We start from the raw sequence: 24,323 nt of genomic DNA on the forward strand, positions 1-24,323 counted from the left end.
CGAGCACACACGAGTAGTGGAAGGGCAGAGGGAGAGGAGAGAGAGAATCCCAAGCGACTCCATGCTGATCGTGGAGCCTGAGGCAGGGCTCGATCCCACAACCCATGAGATCACAACGTGAACTGGAAACCAAGAGTCAGACATTATTTAACTGACTAAGCCACCCAGGTGCCCCTAAAAATATATTTATTGATGTTAATCAGTTTGTTTTTCTAATGCAAATGTTTCGTCCAACCACTTTTCATTTAAATCTTCCAATACCATTATATAGTTATTGCAAATAATATGTGTGTACTCATTAAGAAGGTATTGCGTAAATACACAAGTATTGTTTGAAATAAATTCTCTATTGAATGTTTTAAAGCATTTCTTTTTACCTTCTCCTATGTAAAATAAAAGATTGTATCTCTCACAAATAAAAAAAATCTTAAAATGAAATAAAACTGTTTATATGAACTGATAGTAAGTCTGACTTTCAAGTTTTTTTCTGTAAGGTAGAAAAGACAATAGGTTTGTGAAAATGTGTTGTCATTATGAAAGTGATGTAGTAAAGGAAGAGACCATACTTTGCATGTCCAAAACTTAGTTTTAATTATATGCTTATTTATTTTAAAAGTTTGTAAAACTATTAATGAAACATTAAGAGCTTGTGATGTGTGACTTAGGTCTTCACATGTTAGTAGTTATGTTTGCAAGATTAGCATCTCTTGCTACCTTATTAGATTGTTATATGGATCAAGGAATAGATGGATCGGATAGTGCTTTATCAACTATAAAATCTTAAAGAATTATTATGTCTAAAAGGAAAATTATTAATCCATTAAAGGTTTTGTTTTAGAGTTAAATGGGATAAACTTTGAGTGCCAGATTGTCTTTTAGGAAAGGTAAGGCCAGATTCTTTAATTTTCAAATTATCTCTCAAAACAGATATTCTATTATAGAGACGTATGAAGCAATGCCTTAGTGACATTTTAATGGTAACTTGCTTCATAGGTCTGTTTTCTTTTATAATGCTGCCGTAATTAGTCAATTCCCATGTTTTGTTTTGTTTTGTTTTAAGATTAATTCATTTTTTGAGAGAGAGTTTGTGCGCATGTGCACGCTCACAGAGTGGAGAGGGGCAGAGAGAGAGGAGAGAGAGAATCTCAGGCAACCCCCCCCCAACGCTCTGAGCATGGAGCCCCATCTAGGGCTTGATCCCACCAGCCTGTCACCATGATCTGAGCTGAAATCAAGAGTCAATTGGATGCTTAACCGACTGAGCCACCCAGGCACCCTGTTAATTCCCATGTTACTAACAGCACTGCCATCCCCGGAGTTAATATTCATACTTAACTGCCTAGAGAGTATAAGGCTGTTTCCTGACACTTTAGAAAAAGCTATGACCTTCCCAGAAACAAGGATCCAGTTTGGGGCTTCTCATCCTGGGGTATCGTATTCCCACAAGGATATGAAAATAGTAAGGGAATATTTAAAGTCACTGAATTAGTGTGACCATCTACCCGAAACTCCAGTTGTGCTTAATGGTAAATGGTATATTAAAGCAAGGAAATATACTGCGATTTTTTACACATCGTCAGATTTACACAGTCAGATTTTTTACACATCGGTAATGTAAAACGGAAGATCTTCACTTTCTTGTAGCTGCTCTGCTGTTTTTCTTTCCTCCCAGCACTTGCATGCCCGAATCCCCCCCTACACACACACACATTCATTCCCCGATTTCTCCTTCTTCCTTTCTCCCCCTCTTGCTCCATGTATGTGTTCAGGCTTATGCCATTAGGAGTACATCAGTGAAGAAGTCTGAAAACCAAGGCAATAAAAAGAGCTTGGTCTGTGTTTTGTCTTGGATTTAAATCCCAGCTCTAAAACTTATTAAATGATCATTAGCAAAGTATTTAATTTAACCCCTTGAGCTTCTGTTTCCTTATCTGTAAAGAGATTATTTCTTAGGATTACAGTAAGAATAAAATAAGAGAGTATCTGTAAATTGGCTGATGTATATAGTAAGATATTAACAAATATTAATCTTGCCTTCCCACCCATTGCTGCTTTCCTTGTGTGTCATAATTTCAGTATTCTTGCTCTATACAACAGTGAAGTTTAAAGTAAATACCAAATAAGATAAAGCAATAGCCCTCAGATAAGATATAGTTAAAAATTATGAGTGTATAATTAAAGCTATTTAAATGGAATTGACTAGCTCTCAGCTTATTAAAAAAATTGAACATGAAAATCAATTTGCATAATTAAGATTTTCTAAACCAGGTTATTTTACACTTGGGAATATTGGTTGTGTGTATTTTCCGCATTAAAATTGTTTGAATATAAGAAAAGAATAAGTTGCATTTGTATTATAGCCATTGTTTTGTATTGTGTAATAATTTTCTGCAGGTATACTAATGGCCTAACTCAGTTTCTTTTTGTAAGAAATCTGGGTATGGTGCATACCGTGTCTGTGGAGTACTGGCTATATAAACTTCTTAGAGAAATAAGTCCTTCTTAAAGAAAGATAACTACATAACTTTCTGTGATAACTGATGATAAAACATAGGCTTCTTTGGGGTGACAATACTAAAGAACAGTTTATCTAAACATTTATAATGAGAAATAATGCTTGTCTTTTTTAAAATCTATTTTTATTAGTTTGGGAACTCGTTGTTTGAATCTACTTGGTTTCCAGCAGTTCATGGGAGATAATGATATGACATCAGACTTGGTTGATGAAGGAAAAGAATTAATCAGACGAGGTAAGATTTGTCTTTTAAAATAAATGAAAGTACTAAGACTCAAAATACAAAATTAGTGTTTGTGCAATTTGTAATTTTTAATCTATCTTAAGAAATTAATGTTTTTGGAGCACCTGGGTGACTCAGTCTGTTAGGGGTCTGCCTTCAGCTCATGTCATGATCCCAGGGTCCTGGGATCAAGCCCCACATCAGGCTCCCTGTTCAGCCAAAAGCCTGCTTCTCTCTCTCCCTCTGTTGCTTCCCCTGCTTTTGTGCGCTCTCTTTCTCTCTGTGTCAAATAAATAAATAAATAAATAAATAAATAAATAAATAAAATATTAAAAAAAAGAAATTAATGTTTCTTAGCTAAAAATCTACGTACAGCCTTCATAGCAAAAATAATTTGAAAACAAATGATGGTTTCATCCCATCTTTAAGAACTACTGCAGCAGAAATTTAGTATGTCCTCAACTAAGTATTGCTCTTGGATGGCGTTGGAGTCATTTTCGTGTTTTTCTGGAAACAGATTTGCCAAGCTCAGTACAACTATAAAATTCATGAGTTGCAAGAATCGTCAGTTTAATGCCACACAGGAAATCATTCAAGCCAAGGCTGGTTTTGAGAATACGATGATCGTTAACAACCTGTTAGAATACATGGCACTCTACTAGAATCCAATCCCAACACTGGATGTATCAAATTTCCTGATGTCTAAGTGATGGTAGGGAAAAAAGAAAACAAAACTTGAGTGTGAGGACATTGATTCCTAGACATTCTCCCTACATGGGTCTGGAGCTTTTGTGTGATCATTAGTTAAATGTTAGCCAAAATATGTTGTGGCTCCAACAGAAGCTGTTGTAGCCTTCAAATTCTCTCCTAGGAAGGCGGGGTCTAGTTGATGTAATGGTTCTACTGCTTTTTACATTAATTAGATCTCATCCGGAGTATCAGATTCAGTCCTGGGTAAGATTTTGAGTAGAACTGATAAGTTAGAAGGTATTTAGAGAAGGAGAGGCAGAATTATGGGTCTGTAGAGTGTATCTTATGCAAAAAAACCCAAAAAAACCCAAAAAAACCCCCAAAATACTGAGCATATAGCCTGAAGAGAATAAGGGAAAGGACTTTTATGCAGAAAGAAATATCAACTTAATTTAGAAGATAAAGCAAAGAAAAATAAGTTACCTGTAAATTTGAGATCACCATGAGGAAGAACTTTTTCCTCACTAAAACTATTTAGAAAAGGCTTAAAGGTCACCTCCAACAAAAATACAGAAGGTATTCTCTGTGGACTTAAGTGACCTCTAAGGTCCTTTCCAACAATAACCTATTACTTTTGACTTTGTAGTAATTTAAAGGAAATTGGTCATAGCCTGATACCTTTACTTCAGTTACTCTACGTCTAATTAAACCATGTTATACCAAATTTGAGACCACTTTTCTGTCTCTAGAGAAGAGAAAAAGGCAAAGGCAAGAAGAAGGTGAAAATCGAAGAAGAGTAAGTAAAGTACTTATTAATTTTCTGTAACCTAAAGACTAATGTGAAATAATCATGAGAATTTTACTGATTTAGAGTTGGCTAACATCCAAAGAACAGTGGGAAAATGACATAGGACACGTTTTTTTAAAAAGATAACTCAGATGTACATGCTAGGTGTTTTGTCAGACCTGTTCTAAAAAGTCATTAGTATTAAATTACTTTGTGTCCACTGTCTAGCAGTTTCTTGCCTACGGTCGGTACTCCGTGAATACTTAATGAAAGAAGCAATAAATTCATGCAATCTTGCTATCAAAGTCATTTTGATTGCTTAAAAATTGTTACACTTTTTTGGTAATATGACTTTAATTGTATTCATCTTCAATTTTTCTTCAGTCCTCTGTTTGCTGAGGCAAACTAACCTCCTCCTACAGAAAATTAGAAAAAATCTAGTCACGGTTACCACAAATTTACAGCACCTGGGTGTATCTATACTGGAGAAATGAAGACTTCGAGGAGGAGACATGATAGTTGTCTTCATGTATGCTAGTGGTGTCATGTAAAAGGAGACTTGTTCTTTATTTCAGAGGACATAATTGGAACCAGAGAGTGGAAGTTACTGAAGATAGATTTCACCTCTCGGTGAAAATTTCTAACATCCGCAGTTTATCAAAATTGTGATGGGCTGCTCACAGTAGAAACTTCCATGTCATCTAATAAGAGAGCCAATGGCATGGCTATTTTGGAGTGAAACCCTACAGTGCAGGGGAGGTCTAATAAGGTGACCTCTAAGGTTCCTTTCAGTTCTAAGAATTGATCGAGTAGCATCCCATTTCATATGGTTTGACTACAACTATCTAGTCATGTTTGTATACAACTCTGATTTTGCTTTTGAAAGTGACTTTTCAGTCTTTGATATTTGTAGTTTATTTATGTAGGAAAAAATTTTGTGAACATTTCATGAATTATTAGGAATTCGCATAACTTTTATGTGGTCAAGGTAAGCCTCTTGTAGCTATCGTGTTGTTTTGACATTTTAGAAGAATTGAAAAGGTTAATTATAGCTAGCAAAAATGCCTATAAATGTTCATTTGGAAAAAAATTCGGAGACTTAAAATCATGTAGAAACAAGAAAAAATATTTTTGAAAATTTTCATGGTACTATGCTAATCATACTGATTATCGGGCGAATTTCTGATGAAAATAACTAAATTCTCTTACTCTATACATACAGTCTGTTGACACTGAGGAATTACTTCTCTGCCTGTGAGTTCCTTTGTTATATGTTTATTTGTGTTTCTGTCCTAGGAATGGAAAGAACGTTACGGACACAACAGAGAAGATTCCACTAGAAACAGAAATATTCATATTGACCCGAAAGAGTCAAACCTCTCAGATCTTAGTACCACCCGATGTAAGTCGTTTGTTTTCTAGTTCCCTTTGAAGTTGTTCTCTTAACGCTTGCTTGCATGGAGACTGAGAATTAAGACATTCATTCAAAAAGGCTTTTAGAGAACTATAGAGGTGGTTTTGCAGCGTCTTTCCTTTTTCATTGCTCAGTGTATAGAAGGAAAGGGAAACTCGAGTATGCATTCTGGTAGGAGATGGAGAATTGGGACAGTGCTTGAACAGTTGTAATTGTACTACCCTAAATAATATCAGTACTTATCCCAGGTGTGTTTACCTACTATTTACCTAGATGGTGTCCTTTACTTTTCTGTTAGTAGATGTAGGCAATTCTGTCATTTTTATAGCTGTTTCATGACTGACCCACACGTCAGATACTTGCCCAGGTATACAGGGATCTAGAAAAGATAAATTTCCTGTCCTTGGGATGCCAGTTAATTTTGTGAGGGACTGATACCAAGTAGAAGACATTGGCCAGGGGCGCCTGGGTGGCACAGCGGTTAAGCGTCTGCCTTCGGCTCAGGGCATGATCCCGGCGTTATGGGATCGAGCCTCACATCAGGCTCCTCTGCTGTGAGCCTGCTTCTTCCTCTCCCACTCCCCCTGCTTGTGTTCCCTCTCTCGCTGGCTGTCTCTATCTCTGTCAAATAAATAAATAAATAAAAATAAAAAATCTTTAAAAAAAAAAAAAAAGACATTTGCCAGTGGTTTGAGTTAGGATACCTCCCCACATCCTTGACCTTGCCATCTGCCCCTGGGAAGGTGGCAAGAAACCTGCTTTTGCCCAGGACTCTGACCGGAGTAGAGGCAGAGGGTTGTCTTTGGGGAAGATGGACAAATGCTGAGAGAGTAGAAGGTACACTCTTGATGCCAAGGGAACTCAACTCAGGGGATAGAAAAAGAGTTCTTTATTGGGAAAGGATTTCTGTGATAAAGTAATATTAACTGAGTATTTGGGAATGAATGGTACTTATCCAAGTGAAGGGGTTTTAGGCAGAAAGATGAATGAGTGACTGAGAGAATGCAAGTTTGTTTCTTGACAAGATCCTAAAATATGAAGAGCCTGATAAGAGGGGGATCTGCAGAGACAGTTGGGAAGCAGGTATTACCATGCTCAGAAGTGAAGACTTTCTCTCAAGATTTCAGTCGGAAAAGCAGCATGCTCAGATTTTTGGTTTCAAAAGATAAATTTGAACATAAAGCTTGATTTCTGGGGAAGTGAAACACAGAAACCAATTTAATGTCTGTTTTGGTAATGCAATCAAGAAACAAGGGCCTAAAATGAGCAGTGATCGTGGAGATAAGGAGGAAAGGATGTGTTTGAATGAGATTTAGGGTAGAAGAAATGCGAGAGAGCTAAAGGTTTAGTTAAAACTAGGAAAGAGGGGTGCCTGGGTGGCTCAGCCAGTTAAGCGTCTGCCTTTGGCTCAGGGCATGATCCCAGGGTCTTGGGATCAAGCCCCATGTCCGGCTTCCTGCTCAGTGGGGAGCCTGCTTCTCCCTCTCTCTCTGCCTCTCTCTCTCTCAAATAAATAAAATCTTAAAAAAAAAAAGAAAAAAACTAGGAAAGAGAGGGGATTCTACAAAGATTTGAAAGCTTGCTTACCACGGAGTAAGAGTTGACACGGTAGGAAGATGTGGGAGTGTGGGAGAATAATGTTCAAGAGAAGAGGAAATACAGCCTTAGGATGAAGACTTGAAGAGAACCTGGAATAGGGGAGGCAACCAATATTTGCTGAATGAATGAGAGAAAAGATGAAGGGCAGAGTCCAAGATGACAAAAGTGTACGATACAATCAAATTGGCTTGCCTTAAGTTTTCAAAAAGAGCTATATCATAAAGTTCTTTTGAAGCTATTGGACTGCTCAGAAGAACATTGTGAAAATTTAGGTTAGTTTATGAAGAAAACCCACCCCATCCACAAAGAGAGAAGGGAGAGTTAGTTCAGTAGATCTGTACTGACCAGGATGGTCGGCATCTGAGCCTTTGCAACGCGTCTGGTGCCCCGTGTTGAAATGATAATATATCAGATACATTGAACTAAATTAAGTCTGTTAAAATTAATTTCACCTGTTGCTGTTTACTTTTTTCATGTAGCTACTAGAAAATTTAAAAGTAAATACCAGGTTTGCATTTTATTTCTGTTGGACTTAGCTACCCTAAACTCTTGGCTCCTAGGAAAAAAACCTCAGGCCTTTCTTGAAGAGCTTGAGTTGAGTACACCTTCAAGAAAATTCTAGCCATGGGGCGCCTGGGTGGCACAGTCGTAAAGCGTCTGCCTTCAGCTCAGGGCGTGATCCCGGCGTTATGGGATCGAGCCCCACATCAGTCTCCTCCGCTATGAGCCTGTTTCCTCCTCTCCCACTCCCCCTGCTTGTGTTCCCTCTCTTGCTGGCTGTCTCTATCTCTGTCAAATAAATAAATAAAATCTTTAAAAAGAAAGAAAGAAAGAGAGAGAGAGGGAGGGAGGGAGGATGGAAGGAAGGAAGGAAGGAAGGAAGGAAGGAAGGAAGGAAGGAAGAAAATTCTAGCCAAGCATTGAGATACAGCAGCCCCAGGATTCACTGTGAAACCAGTTGAAACTTGATAATGAAGAATTTCATAGCTCATATGTTAAATGTTAATTCCGATTCAAATTAATTGCATCTTTGCCTTGTACCTGCTTCTGAGCTTAGACTAGCTACCAGGGAGAAACTTCTCCTTGTTATTTTCTATCATACCATTTTTCATTTTAATCTGATTTTTAAGGAATCAAGTAGTTATTTTTTTCTTACTGTTGTTTTCACAATCAAAATTCAGATCCTTTATAATCTTGACCTTTTTTCCATGAGTCCATAGACTGTGACCCATAAAGACAATAGAAAAATTGACATTTTTTTCCCCTTCCTTTACAGCAGCATCTAAATATACCAGGGTCAATAACAGGACTGAAAGGGACCGAATAGAACTCCTCCAAGATGTAGAACCTTTGGATTTTAATGCAGAAACGTTCACTGACGACGCTCTGGAGTCTAAATCAGAGAGGTAAGCTCTATCTTAGCTCAGCATTCTGAGATTTTAATAACATGCGACTTAATGAGATAAGCATAAGGAATATGTTCATCTTTACTGCTAACAACAACCATATTCATCAGCCTTTGGTAACTTTTTATACCAGCTAATGCTTTTATATTTTAAAAATTATAGCATCCAAAAAAAAAAAATTATAGCATCCAGTGTTGGTAATTTAAATTGCTATCTCCAAAAACTACTAATGGTATTCTAAATAAGAAAGAAAAATTGAAATTGATATTAAGGATCTTAACAGTGTTTATATGCCTATTTGTAATGATCTCATTTATGAAATTAATCATATTTAGCAATAGCTACATAGCTGTGACTGGGTGTCAGACACTATTCTAAGCACATTACCAACATACTGTATTTAAGGTTGTAAATCCAATTGGATTTGAATCCAGAGAGTCTCAGTAACTTACCCAGAGTAACACAGCTTGCAAATGGCAAAGTCAGGCATTCAAACCCCAGGACTCTGGCAGTAGAGTCTGTGCTTTTAGCCACTGTGCTCTAAGAAAATAGTTAAAAGCAAAATATCGTATGCATGACGATATTTGCTACAATATTGCCTGTAAACAGCAAAAACCCTAGAATATTCTATTTCTGTTGAACAATCAAGAGTGATTATTAAATCTTCAGTTCCATGATGTGTTTACATCTCCCTATCCCTTTCTTTTTATATCTCTCACCCTGTCTTAGGTGTATTCTAGGCTCTAAAAAGGTTGTTGATTAATTTATAGTAAAGTAAATCCCCTTGGGATAATATCTTTGTAAGTTTCTGCTTTCAGCTACTGAATAGATTTTACAAATTGTGCTTACAAATTATGTAGCCGCTTGCTTTTAATGTGTCCTTGTTTTTCTCTCCTCCTTTGTTATTTTTGATGCCTCAGATCATTTCTTTATCCACCTTTCAGGTATCAGCCTGGTGGACGATACCTCTCGATGTCTCAAACCGGAATATTTGATGATGTTTAAAGTCTGAAAGAATTTATGGAACAACTAACCAAGATCAGCACTTCAATCCAGTCTTTATGAACATATGTGTGCACTAGAATTTATACTATACTCTTAGTGAAAAGTGTCAGGACAAAAAAAGGCACTGAAAGTTACTCACATCTTAGTAATAATAGTTTATTGCCTATTGAATAGAGCATCATCTTTTTTATTACACACCATTCCTGACGTGTCTGCCTTAGAAGTACTGGTGTAGTGGAAGGATTCAGTTCATGACAAAGATCAGTATCTGTTGAGAACATGTAGTTTGGCTTGTTTCAGATAATTTTTTTGGGGAAAGTTGTTTTAAAGATCCAAGAAAGCCATACGTCGTAACTAAATAACATCACACAGTTTTATTATTGTGATTAAATTTTTGCTCTTTCTAAAGAATATGTTAATTCTGTATTTCCCAAAGAGGTGGAGACCTCAAATGATAATGGTATTTACAAAACCCATGTCTTAAAAACAAGGCTTACTTCCCAGACATAACTGAATGTAAAAAGCTCTTTTTCAACTCTATATGCAAATTGGTGAGGTTTTTGCATGTATAATTAAGATCAACTGATAGCGTTAGTATCTTTGGCATGTGTACTGTAATCAGGTGATGTATTATTTTTTCAGTCTTTGCTAGTAACTGGAAATTACTTTATGCTTTTGGTATTGCTTTGTAAAAGATTTTCATTTCAGGGAGAAATGTTCACCTTTATGATTCAGCATATTGAGTTAAGTATTGATCATTCTACTCAAAGAGAATCTGAAGCATTAATGGTAAATAGTGGGTTGTTTTTGTTGTTTTTTTTTTTTAATAGCCAAAGAGTTCCATAAAATCCTCTAATTTTTAAAGATGCCTGTTGGTGCTTTGTGGAAAATAACATTTGGTTATTTAAAGGTAAAATGTGAATCCACTTACTGTTATTATTAACATTTAGATTGTGGTTTATGTGTAATAATTTTGTTCAACATACTTATTATTTTTAAATGGGTTTTTTAAACTTTTGTGTTTAAGCCAGAGTTGGGTATATTTTAAATCATCAGTGTTTTATTGCACGGTGAATATTGCACAGTTAAGCACAGCATGCTTGCAGAGAATTTTTTATGTCCCTGAAATGTTTGCAACTCAAAGAATCCCCACTGTGGATTCATCCAGTGACTGTTAGTTCTTGAGCTTAGCCGCAGCACTCTCAGTTTAACACCTGCTGTTCTGTGTAGTTATTAATAGTGTTCGCTTTCACTCCGAAGAATCCCATTTTGAAAATGAATTATATGGTCACCCTAACAATATGATTGTATGTTTCTTGAAGGTAATCTTCCCTTAAATCGTAATTTTAAATGTTTTATTTTGCTTTTTACTTAGTATTATCATGTAAATTTTTAAGAGATTGTTCTGTGCAGTTACTGAAAGGAATAGTGTATCATTCTAATTACCTGATTTTGTTCAATTTTATGAGCTTTGAGGTTAGATCCCCTTTAAAAGAATTATAAATGGATAGACTTTATTCTCAGTCCAAGGTTATACAGACTGTCTGCTTGAGAACACATGCACAGCCTTTCACTCTAAGTGTGGTTAGAGAGCTGTAGGCCAGAAGCAGAGATCATTTGGTATTGTTCGTAATTTCATGATTGACCATTGACTATCTCGGGCAAATTATGTAACCTTTCAGTGCCTCAGTTTCTTCATTTGTGAAATGAAGATGATACTTGCTATTTACCTACTGATCTACCTCACAAAACTATTGTGAGGGTGTTGAGTTGATGTTGATATGCTGGAATTTAAAAAACAAAACAAAATAAATGGTTACCTGTGCTACTTTTCCTAGTGGTACTTGAAGGTGTTGGATGGAGAAATAATCAGCCCAGAGAGGGATTCAGTTTCTTTTAATTACAGAGAAGCTTTTAAGTCCCCGAGGCAAAACTGTTTTGGAATAATTTATCAGAAGTCCTTTGAAAATAGTATTGTTGTATATTTGGTCTTTGGGTTTACCTTGGAATATTTTCCTTAAGTATAATGTTGCTTCTCGTCAGGTTTTGTCATGAAACCCTGATGCTGTAGAAGAAATACAAGCAGAAAAAGAGATTATCCAGTCACTTTTGTAACTTATAATACCCTAAAATACATTGATAGGAATACGTAGGAGAATATACTACTTTATTATTGAAATTTTTATGATTATAATAATTGAAGCGTATGTAATGCTTACTTCACAAATAGCCTAGCTCCCTTTGTCACTTCTGAGTGATTCCTAAAATAATTTTTGGTTGTTTTAAGTCTGGAGTGTTCAACTTTTTTAGCAGAATTTATCTTACAGAATTTTATATATGATTATATAGGAAGGTTACCTGACTGGGGGGAAATTTGGGTTCATAAGGTAATGATTTAACCCCTGAAGAATAAAGAGTTTATTTGTGGGGGGAACTAAGTTAATATTTGTTAAGCCACCTTGTGTAGAAAAAAAAGTGGAGTAAGAACAGAAGTTTTCTGCTTGAGGAGGTTTGTTGAAATGTAATGACCTCTACTGTAAAACATTACTACTAAATTAATGCACTTTAAATTCAAAGTAATTTCCTGAAGAATTACTTCTAACAACTTCTAACATCTAGCTTTTGATGTCTTTCTTATGTAATAATAAATACCCAATTAAATTTTCTAAATTGTTTTCCTAAATAATCGTTAGGTAAGTATATTCAGCAAGCCAGTAATTCAAAATAACTATTGCAGAAAGTAATAATTAATAATCTGTTAATTTTGTGAATCACCTGCAAGTTGCTAATTAACTTTTGTTACTACATCCATAACTTGTTCTTACCAGTGGAGCTTTTTTATAAAAATCATTAAAATAAGAAATAAGGTATAAGCCTAATTATTAGAATTTGCTCTCTTATCAAATGAATACAAGGACTTTTGAGTACTTCCAACACATAAGAGGTCCCCCTTTCACAAGAGTGATAAGAGCTAAATCAAAACATTCAAGGCTTTTCCATTCATAAAAAATAGATCAGAAATTGGACAATCCACACCATCAAAAATAAATACTGTGAATTGATTTGTTTTTGGACTCTACTGTTTATTAGAATATAAGTTCTTAAGTTTACACTGGTTGTGTACCCAAATGAAATTAAATGTGGATAGGAAAGTCAATTTGTGTTTTTTTTTTTTTAAGTATACTTCAGCGTATGGATGAAAGAATTTCATTTATGTACAATAACAAACCTCATTTTTTATCTTGTAATAGAGTCAGGGAATGCTCTTGATGGTGTGTTGATTACCATCTTAAAGGAAAGTGAACTCTCCATAATTATAATTCACACTGTTCAGTAATGTGAGTTTTGTACTTGTGATTTGAGGGGACCATGCCTGAAAAATCACAAAGATAAGTATGTTTGCACTAAAGAGGCAAAACATGTCCCTGAAAAATCTAAACATACTTGAATCTCCAAAATGTAATGGATCACATCACATTACATTCTAAATGTTAAGGAGTAAATGGATTTAGAGTTTTATCTTTCTTTTCTTCCTTCCTCATTCCTTTTATACCTTCCCTCCTTTGTGAAGCCTCTCTTAACAGTATGACTTTTAATGTGCTGACAGATTTTTCTAGTTTTGTGTGCACAGTTGTTTCTGATGGTCAGTAGGATCAAAAGGAACTAGTTCTGATTTCACACCCTACTACTTGAGTAGCAATATTGCACCTAAAGTAGTGAAACAGGTTTTTCTAGACAACGAAGCAACATCTGAATGTAAATGTGATGTACGCTCGGTGTGTTGTCTTTAGGTCACTAAAGAGGGCACTTCATTAAAATGAATTACTCTCAGTGGAATATTTTGGCATAAAGATGGATTTCCAAAAACAGTAATTGTTAAAAACAAAACAAAAAACCAAAAAGATTAAGAACCTTGAGATACCTTTTTGTGAAAAGGAATTCATAAATAACCTACATTGTTGTCAAAATTTTCGTCAGGAGAGGCTAGAACAATACAAGAGGGTTACAGGAGGCCTTCTAAAATATGAAAACCCTCCATGTAGGGTTCTTCTTCCCAATGGACTTTTTCCTGGTCAGAGAGCTAGAAGTTCAAGCCGTGTCATCCCCATCCCAACTCCTGGAGACCAGGCCCTATGCGTCATCTTCCCCAGCAGAGCAGGCGGTAGCCCTGCCCCATCCTCAGTCCCATCAATGGGAACATGACCTCACCTCTCAGTCCTTTCACGTTCAGCCTGGTCTTCCTAAAATTTTATTATCATTGTCAAAAGATTTGTCCATTGAGGTTGATTGAAGCCTTGCTGTAATTTTTAATGGGTTAATAAAGCAAGAATATTGCATGTTCCTCTTCTCATTGATATCCTAAAAGACATTTGTTTTTAACATACTCCCTGGGGAGAATTAACTATTTTCTTCTGAAAATCTTTTCTTTGGTGGGTATCTTAATCTCAAATCATTTTATAAAAGGAGTTTTTTTCTGTACTTAGTGCAAAAGAGTAGAAAATGTGCTTTACTATGGCAGACATATGTAGGGTAAAGTCATAATTTATTAATCTGACTGCACAACACCATTTTGAGTCAATATGATTGATATAAATCCTATTAACCTAGTCACGTTAGAGCTGTATTTTTCAAAAGAATGCTGGCTAGCATCTTCCCTACTTAGTACACCAAGCTGTAGGGGAGAGACTTGTATTTATTTTATTAAAAGCAATCCAATGGATTTGTTTTTGTCCATACTTTGCAAACAGCTTGAAGGATATTTCTCATTTTAGAAGGTAGAGAACATGTGGACATGTCTTTTAAATTACTGTAATCTAATATATATTTATAAATTATAGTATTGAAAAAAGAGCTCTAATATTGATGTTGTTACTTTCTGGTATTTAATTTCTATAAAATGTTTTTGTAGTACTAATTGTAGTGCTTTTAAGTAGTTTAAAAATCCTTCTCAAATAAGTTCTGCCTGCGTCGAATTTCCTTAGGGCAATATTCTAATGTTCAGTAGTCCAGTGTGAATTTGAAATATTCCTTCACCCCTTCAGTGTCTTTTTATATATACCAGTACCCAAGCGAAGTATACCAAAAGCCTAATTTCTGTGTTGCATTAATAAAGTACTTGTTATTTATCTAATTCAGTGGATTAGGTGAAATAGAAGATAAATCTTTTCAAATGTGCATCTGATCATAATTTTTCTAAGTGTTCATTATGTTCATCTTTGGTGCATGATGCCAAATTTATCTTTAATCAGCCATTGCTACCTGATATGTAATGACAAATGTTTTCGTATCTGACCAATGGGTTGTAGATTTAACTATTTTTCTCTGCAGATTCTCACTACATTTTCAAATATGTATTTGGAAAAAGCTGCAAAGTGCTACCTATAAGTAAGTTAGCATCTTTGGTCTTATCTATGCATAATGTTCTCTCGGTTTGGTTTTGACAAACTCGTGGACTTGTAATTGCTTTGTAGTATTTTAACTTATTGTGATGTAATGAATTTTTTGAAATGTGTATTTGATTAGCTATTAAAATATAGGAAATTATGTGGCTTTGCATGAAATAAAATACATTTCTACAAGTTCCTAAGAATTTTGCTGATTATTTATGAGCCTGAAGCTTTCTTTGTTCCTTACAAATATATTAATGGACATTGCAAATAAAATATTTTAAGATAAATAAATACGTGTACTTTAGGTTCTACATTACTTTATCCAGTGTTTATAATTAAAGCAAGTAATTACAAATTACAAAAATTAGAAATCAGTGAAATTTAAAGCAGGAAAACAATAAAGAAAATCAACAAAACCAAGAGCTGGGTGCTTGAAAATATCAATAAAATTGATTAAATCGTAGCCAGGCTAAGAAAACAGAGTTGCTTTCCTTTATACCAAAAACAACAATTGAAGTTTGAAATTAAAAATAATACCATTTATATTAGTCCTAGTTAATGGAATTTAAGTCAAGAAAAGGAAATAAAAGATAAACAGACTTGGAAGGAAGAATAAACTGCCTTTATTATCAGATAATGTGATTGTCTATGTAGAAAATCTAAAAGAATTGACCAAAAAACTCTTGGAATAAGTGATTATAATAAGGTTGCAGGATATAAGATTAATATACAAATGTCAATCACTTTCCCATATAACCAATTGACAAGTGAAATTTGAAATTAAAAATACAATACCGTTTACTTAGCACCTCCAAAAGTGAAATACTTAGGTGTAAATCTAACAATACATATAAAATACATATGCTCTATCTATACATAGCTGTATAAAATGTATATGAGGAAAAGTACAAAACTGATGAAAGAAATTAAAGAACTAAATGAGATATTCCATGTTCACAGAAAGACTTGACACTGTCAAGACGTCAGTTCTTCCCAACTTGATCTATAGAGTCAATGCAATCCCAATTAAATTCCACTAAGTTACTTTGTGGATTATTGACAAACATCCCAAAGTCTATATGGCAAAGCCAAAGGCCCAGAAGAACTAATGCAATATTGAGGGAGAAGAACAAAGTCAGAGAATTGACACTACCCAACTTCAAAACTTACTATACAACTACAGTAATCAAAACGTGAGATTGACGAGAGTAGACAGATCAGTGACACAGAATAGAAAGCCCAGCAACAGACCCACATATAGTCAATTGATCTTTGACAAAGGAACAAAGGCAATTCAATGGCAAAAGATAGTCTTTTCAACAAATGATGCTTGAACAACTGAACAGCCACATGCCAAAAGAAAAAAATCTAGACACTGCTTCCTACACTTTTCACAAAAATTAACTAAAAATGAATCATAAACCTGAAAGTATAACACAAAACTATAAAACTTCTAGTAGATAATGTGGAAAGCATAGGTGAGTTTGGGCTTGACAATGAGTATATATATCTCACAAAAATGTGTGTATGTGGAAAAGAAGACATAAGAATGTTTTTCATAGCAGCATTCATAATATCCTCAACCATCAACACTTCAATAAACAATAGATTTATTTATCCAACGTGATGGATATATACACGAAAAACTAAATGAAAATGAATTAATTGCAGCTATGCAACAACATATGTGAAGCAGTCAATAAAAATGGTCTTTGAGGAAGCCCAGACAGTGGCTTTACTAGACAAAGACTTTGTTGTTGTCATTGTTGTTTATTTATTTAATTTTTTAAATTATTAAAATACAATGTATTATTTGTTTCAGGGGTACAGGTCTGTGAATCATCAGTCTTACACAACTCAGCACTAACCACAGCGCATACCCTCCCCAATGTCCATCACCCAGCCTCCCCATCCCCTCAACCCCCTCCCCTCCAGCAATCCTCAGTTTGTTTCCTGAGATTAAGAGTTTCTTATGGTTTGTCTCCCTCTCTGGTTTCGCTTGTTTCATTTTTCCCCCTCTTCCCCATATGATCCTCTGCCTTGTTTCTTAGATTCTGCATATCAGTGAGATCATATGATAATTATCTTTCTCTGATTGACTTATTTCACTTAGCAAAATACCCTCTAGTTCCAACCACATCATTGCAAATGGCAAGATTTCATTCTTTTTGATGTCTGCATAATATTCCATTTATATCTATATCTATATATCTATATACCTATAAATATAGATATATATGCCACATCTTCTTTATCTATTCATCTGTCAATAGACATCTAGGCTCTTTCCAGAGTTTGGCTATTGTGGACATTGCTGCTATAAACATTGGGGTGTACATGCCCCTTCGGATCACTACATTTGTATCTTTGGGGTAAATACCCAGTAGTGCAATTGCTGGGTCGAAGGGTAGCTCTATTTTCAACTTTTTGAGGACCTCCATACTGTTTTCCAGAATGGCTGCACCAGCTTGCATTCTCACCAACAGTGTAGGAGGGTTGCCCTTTCTCTGCTTTCTTTGCCAACATCTGTCATTTCCTGACTTGTTGATTTTAGCCATTCTGACTGGTGTGAGGTGTATCTCATTGTGGTTTTGATTTGTATTTCCTTGATGCTGAGTGATGTTGAGTACTTCTTCATGTGTCTGTTGGCCATTTGGATGTCTTCTTTGCAGGAATGTCTGTTCATGTCTTCTGCCCATTTCTTGATTGGATTTTTTGTACTTTGGATGTTGAGTTTGATAAGTTCTTTATCGATTTTGGATACTAGCCCTTTATCTGTCATTTGCAAATATCTTCTCCCATTCTGTTGGCTGTCTTTTGGTTTTGTTGACTATTTCCTTTGCTGTGCAAAAGCTTTTTATCTTGATGACGTCCCAATAGTTCATTTTTGCCTTTGTTTCCCTTGCCTTTGGAGACGTGTCTAGCAAGAAATTGCTGTGGCAGTGGTCAAAGAGGTTGCTGCCTGTGTTCTCCTCAAGGATTTTGATGGATTCCTATCTCCCATTTATGTCTTTCATCCATTTTGAGTCTATTTTTGTGTATGGTGTAAGGAAATGGTCCAGTTTCATCCTTCTGCATGTGGCTGTCCAATTTTCCCAACACCATTTGTTGAAGAGACTGTCTTTTTTCCATTGGATATTCTTTCCTGCTTTGTTGAAGATTAGTTGACCATAGAGTTGATGGTCCATTTCTTTTTTTTTTTTTTAAGATTTTATTTATTTATTCGACAGAGATAGAGACAGCCAGCGAGAGAGGGAACACAAGCAGGGGGAGTGGGAGAGGAAGAAGCAGGCTCACAGCAGAGGAGCCTGATGTGGGGCTCGATCCCATAACGCCGGGATCACGCCCTGGGCCGAAGGCAGACGCTTAACCGCTGTGCCACCCAGGCGCCCCTGATGGTCCATTTCTGAGTTCTCTATTCTGTTCCGGCGATCTACGTGTCTGTTTTTGTGCCAGTACCATACTGTCCTTATTACAGCTTTGTAATAGAGCTTTAAGTCCGGAATTGTGATGCCACCAGCTTTGGTTTTCTTTTTCAACATTCCTTTGGCTACTCAGTGTCTTTTCTAGTTTCATACAAATTTTAGGATTATTTGTTCCAGTTGTGTGAAAAAAGTTGATGGTATTTTGATAGGGATTGAATTGAATATGTAGATTGCTCTGGGTAGCATAGACATTTTAAAAGTATTTGTACCTCCCATGAGCATGGAACTTTTTTCCATTTCTTTGTGTCTTCCTCAATTTCTTTCATGAGTATTCTATAGTTTTCTGAGTACGGATCCTTTGCCTCTTGGTCAGGTTTATTCCTAGGTATCTTACGGTTTTGTGTGCAATTGTAAATGGGATCGACTCCTTAATTTCTCTTTCTTCTGTCTCATTGTTGGTGTATAGAAATGCAACTGATTTCTGTGCATTGATTTTATATCCTGCCACTTTAAGCCAGTGATTACAAATGTATTCAAAGAATTAATGGCAGTTGTTTCTAAAGAACTAAATGAAAGTATGAGAAAATGAGAGTGACTACTAATAGGTATGAGGTTTCTTTTGAGGGTGAGGAAATGTTCTAGAATCAATTGTGGTGTTTGGTTGCACAACTCTGCAGATATCCTAAAACCCACTAAATCGTATACTTTCAAAGAACAAATTTAGGGTATGTAAATTATAACTCAATAGAGATGTTATTAAAGAGAGAAAACAAAATAAAAAAATTCTGAGTTATAAATAAGGGAAAGAACTAGAATTGGGTCTCTTAACATTTCCTTTAATCTAAGTGTGTGATATATTTAATTAGGTTTTCTCTTCTGTCTCTTAGATTTTAAAGAGAAGGAGAAAAAATATCAAATTGTCAGTTGGTCTCCTCCTGAAGACTATAAATAGGAATTCAAGAAAAATTTTGATTCCCTTTTAAAGGAAGCTTTGTTTGGGAGGTAGTAGCTTTTTTTTTAAAACAAAAATAACGCAATTATTATTTGAGAGATATGAATGAATGAATCGAACAATTTCAATCATCTCTGAACTGATCACTTCGGACAGTCTTGGAGGTATGGTATGCTGGCAAACATTCCCAGTTTGTTCTGCTTTCAAGCCTGAATGAGTAGATATTACCCTCAGAAATTGGGTTGAGGGGGCGCCTGGGTGGCACAGCGGTCTAGCGTCTGCCTTCGGCTCAGGACATGATCCCAGCGTTATGGGATCGAGCCCCACGTCAGGCTCTTCTGCTGTGAGCCTGCTTCTTCCTCTCCCACTCCCCCTGCTTGTGTTCCCTCTCTCGCTGGCTGTCTCTATCTCTGTGGAATAAATAAATAAAATCTTTAAAAAAAGAAAAAAGAAAAAAGAAATTGGGTTGACTCTCACCTTATGAAACTTCCCTACTTCTCTCCTTGCCTTCAATCTCTCCGGCTTAGGGAGAGTGATGGACAGCTCACCATTTCATTGTCGGATAAAGTCACAGTCACGCAATTTCACTTCTTTCTCTTCCTTTCTCTTTTCATAAATTTTTTGTTGATGGGGGGGTCACTTACAAAGATTGGTTTTTGCAGGAGTTGAAGACAGCCATTAAGATTCATTCATTGTAGAACTAGAACCTGGCTGTTTAAGACTCACTTTCAGCCTTGCAGACAGTAAATCATGAGACTGACTCTTGGAAATTCCACTCATCTGAAACTCAAAATGACAAAGTACTCATCTTAAGTATGAAATCATAGAGAGGAAAATCATGCTGTCTGTTAAGCAGAATGCCCTTGCTCCTTCCTCATTTCTGCGAAAAGATGTGACTCACTAGCCAAGGCATTTCTTAAATACTGTCTCCTCCATTAAACCTGTTTTATTTACCTCCTTTCTTCCTCTAAGCTTCTCTATACAAGTGACTTAGCACTTACTTCTGTGCTTTCTCTTTTTCATTAAAAAGATTTACTGGGGACTTAATATGTGCCAGGCAATGTAGAGGTTAGAGACAGAGCAGAGAATGAAAGCTATTGGAAAAACAAAAAATCCCCACATCTTCTCTCTGTTCTCCCATCCTCCAACGAGATTTAGCCAGGAATGTACACTTTTAGAGAGTGACCCATAGAGCTTAGCACTGTGTTTCTGCAAGACTTTTCTCTCTCATATTAAGTTAATGTTTATATTTTCATGTGCTAATTTCCAAAAATTTATACCAGATGTCTTGAATTTTTCAAAACTATTCCATGTGTTACCTTAATTTTTTTTTTTTTTGACTAGGCTCCATACCCAGTATGGGGCTTGAACTCATGACGCTGAGATCAAGAGTTGCACGCTCTACCAACTGAGCCAGCCAAGTGCCCCTTCAAACACTTTTTTAAATGCTTAATTTTTAAAATGTATCCCCACTGATGTATGTGAAATTGGTAGCACACAGGATCACTGTACTAACCACTAAGCTAACTAGGTTGGTTGTACACTTTCATAATGCCTAGATCTTTCTTTTGAAACACTTAACACACTGATAATTTTTACTTGTAATGATTTACTCAATATCAGGTTTCCCTGTCAAACTGTAAGCTCCATCAGGGCAAAGGTCAGGTTTTCCTTGCACACTACTAGATCCGCAGAATCTATCATGGTCTATAGTAGGCAGAAGGTAGACATTTATTACCGAAAGGTCAAGATTTATACAAAGACTAGGTCAAATTATAAGTTACATCCTACTTGACTAGCTTTTTACAGTTATTGAAACCTTTGATATTGCCCCAGATATAATTAGGAAAATTATCCTGATTTGATCATTGAATTCAAGAAACCTCCTTGGCTTCCTCTCCGGCTGAGAGTAGTCTGCCTGCCTCCCTCCCTCCCTGATCCAATCAGAACACCCTCACCAAACTTACTAAACTGACTGCCCGTTTGGTACTATTTATTTTCTCCTCATAAACTCGTGTCCTTTTGGAAGAAGCCTGCCCTACCCATCGCACTGCTGAAATGACAAAACAACTTCCTCTCTCTTGTCCCCAGTAATTATCTGTAATTATCCTCAGGGAAAGAATTTTCTTCCTTGAAAGAGCACTTTTAACAACTTTTATCCCAATGTTAGTTCACTCCATCTTCTCCTTTCTCCTGAATAAATTTTAAAAAATAATTGAAACAGGGACACCTGGGTGGCTCAGTTGGTTAAGCTGGTTAAATCTGACTCTTGGTGTCAGCTCAGGTCATGATCTCAGAGTCATGAGATTGAGCCACATGTCAGGCTCAGTGGTTAACACAGAGTCTGCTTGAGATTCTCTCTCTCCCCCTCTCCCAACCCTTCTGCCTCTCCCACGACTCTCATAAATAAATAAATAAATAAATAAATAAATAAATAAAATCTTTCTAAAAAGTAGTTGAACCATTTAAATATACATGAATAGTGGTATACCCTGTGTCCTTAATGTCAGGATAAATGCATATTTGCCTTCTCCCTCTCTCTGGATGGCACTTCTCAACCTTGGCTGAATATTAGCATCACCTGAGGAACTTTGAACAAATACTTATGTTTGGGGCCCACTTTCAGAAAGTCTTATGTAAATTATTTATGGTGAAGTCCTGGCATAGATATATTTGTAAAGCTACCCAGGAATTACAGCACACAGGGTAGAGTCCTTCCCCCTGGAGCCATGTTTCCATCTCTCCCTTCACCACTCGCCAGAGGACATAGGGCAGGGCTCTCACCTAAGGGTTCTCTTTAAGTGCTGGGTCTTCCCTTTAGCAGAAGATCAAACAGCTGATGGCTGATCTTCAGTTTGTAAGTCAACTGCTTGTATCCTAGTTGGAATCTCATTTTTTAGCCCATTTTGGGGATCCTGAATCATCAGTGCAGAATCACCATAGCTAATGTTTAAACATTATTAGAAGAAAAGTAAGTGAACCCGTAATCAAACAAAGTAAGTGCTCAAGTATAAGCTGACATGGGACATTAACCTTCAGCAAGGTTTTCAGAATTTGTATCACAGAAGAGGCCCTTGGAGGTAGATAAAAGTTCAGAGTCCTTATTCACTGGCCCTTAATGGGGAAGCCCAAGCAACAGCGACCTTTTTGAAGGATTTGTTGCCTGTGGAGTGTGAAGGCATCCGTTGGCCCAGTAGTTGAAAGCAAGAAACCAGCAGATGGCACAGGCACACAGCTTCTACGGTGGTTTCGCCAATGGAAAAGGCTGTTTTTTCACTTATGTTCATGGGACCCCCCACATCAAGATGCTTACAGCCCCAGGAAAATAAGTCCTACACACTGTACAGTCCTACACACTGTACAGTCCTACACACATGTACAGTTGACAGCAAAGTTCACATATAACTGAAGGTCATCCAGAGCATCATGGATGAGAGTCAGCGTTCAGCCAGTGGAGAGAGATCATGGGCACCAGCTACAGCTGGTAATATCTCCCAGGGCAGGAAGAGCATTGAAAGATGGGTAGGATTTCCATGAGGGGAAGAAAGCAAGAGGGAGGAAAACAGGAACATTCTAAGCATCAGAAAGAATTGTAGCCAAGGAAAAGACAAGGAAATGTCATGGTAGATTTGGAGATCATGAAAAGACCAGAATCTAGAGCAGAAAGTTCTCAGCAGAGAACAATAGAACACGTTATTACCAAAAGTACTTTCTAGATATTCACTTCTGGGGCCAAGATTCTCTCATGTGCTTCAAGATCAATGCCATCCATGAATATTGAATATCTCTCACTTCTTTTTTCTTTTTTTGCAGAAATTCATTTACAGACCTTTAAAGGTCATGAAGCTCTACCTGCAACTCAGTGTAGTTATTTGTTAGGAAGGACAGATATCACGGGCTCCCTAAAGAACGAGAGTTTCGACCCAGTGGTGTTTGATGCTATAGGTCGCTGCACCTTCCTGGTTGTTGAGAAAATTGGAAGGCCATTTGTGACCATCTTTACTAACACATTTGGAATTCTGAATTTCGGGCTGCCTGAGCCTGTGTCTTAGGTTCCAGCATTCTACTCTCCCTGACAGATCACATGGATTTCTGGGGCCGAGTAAAGAACTCTCTGATGTTCTTCATTTCGACCTTGAGAGAATGGTATATTCATGCTCAGTTTGATGACTCTGTCAGGTAACATTTGCCAGAAGGCTCTAGGCCAGAGCTATTTTATCTTTAACTGAAAGCAGAGCTATGGTTTGTTAATTCTGACTTTGCCTTAATTTTGCCCAGCCCCTGCTTCCCAACACCATTTACATTGCAGGCTTGATGGTCAAACCTGTTGAACCAATACTCAAGTAAAACCTTTGTGCCTCATTTGGACGTGAGGAATCACCCTCATTATGGTCCCTTTAGTGCAGAGATAACAGTTGCTCAGACAAAGGTTAAATCTAGGGGTTTTTTTTAAGACTTTATTATTAATTAATTAATTAATTAATTTGAGAGACAGAGAACAAGCAGAGGGAGGGGCAGAGAGAGAGGGAGAGAGAGAACAAGCAGGAGGAGGGGCAGAGAGAGGAAGGGGGAGAGGGAATCTCAAGCAGACTCTGCACTGAGAGCAGAGCCCAACGCACAGGATCTTCTATAGAGACAACGGTGTCTCACACAACTAACAACACTTTCTTTTTCCTTTCCAATCACTATTTCTTTTACTTATTTTTCTTGTTTTATTGTTCTGGCTGGGGTTTATACTGTGATGCTGAATAAAAGTGGTGAGAGCCGACCTCTCTGCTTTGTTCCTGTCTTAGGTGGAAAGAGTTCAATATTTTACCATTAGGTATGATTATAGATCAAGAATTTTTTTCAACGTATGCCTTTTATCACACTGAAGAAATTACTTTCTATCCCTAGCCATGCTGAGAGTTTTTATAA

At 36.5% G+C, this 24,323-nt stretch overlaps 1 protein-coding gene and 1 pseudogene across 6 annotated transcripts in view; both read left to right on the plus strand.

Annotated features, from left to right (window-relative positions):
• LMBRD2 (LMBR1 domain containing 2) overlaps positions 1–15,242 on the plus strand; it is a 46,113-nt gene extending 30,871 nt beyond the window's left edge. For 2 of the 6 annotated variants that reach the window (XM_019803936.2, XM_011230042.3), the window contains exons 14-18: positions 2,647–2,750; positions 4,178–4,224; positions 5,512–5,617; positions 8,505–8,634; positions 9,555–15,241. In XM_019803936.2, coding sequence (XP_019659495.1) covers positions 2,647–2,750; positions 4,178–4,224; positions 5,512–5,617; positions 8,505–8,634; positions 9,555–9,639 — 472 coding nt within the window. In that variant the 3' untranslated portion in view covers positions 9,640–15,241. Of the gene's footprint in view, positions 1–2,646; positions 2,751–4,074; positions 4,225–5,511; positions 5,618–8,504; positions 8,635–9,554 lie in introns of those variants that run through there. The other 4 variants (XM_011230044.3, XM_019803937.2, XM_002923360.4 and 1 more) reach the window with 4 other exon arrangements.
• Positions 13,697–23,753, plus strand: LOC100478998 (annotated as a pseudogene).
• Positions 23,754–24,323: the final 570 nt, after the last annotated feature.

The sequence above is a fragment of the Ailuropoda melanoleuca genome, chromosome 3 (assembly GCF_002007445.2).
Source record: "Ailuropoda melanoleuca isolate Jingjing chromosome 3, ASM200744v2, whole genome shotgun sequence".
NCBI lineage: Eukaryota > Metazoa > Chordata > Mammalia > Carnivora > Ursidae > Ailuropoda > Ailuropoda melanoleuca.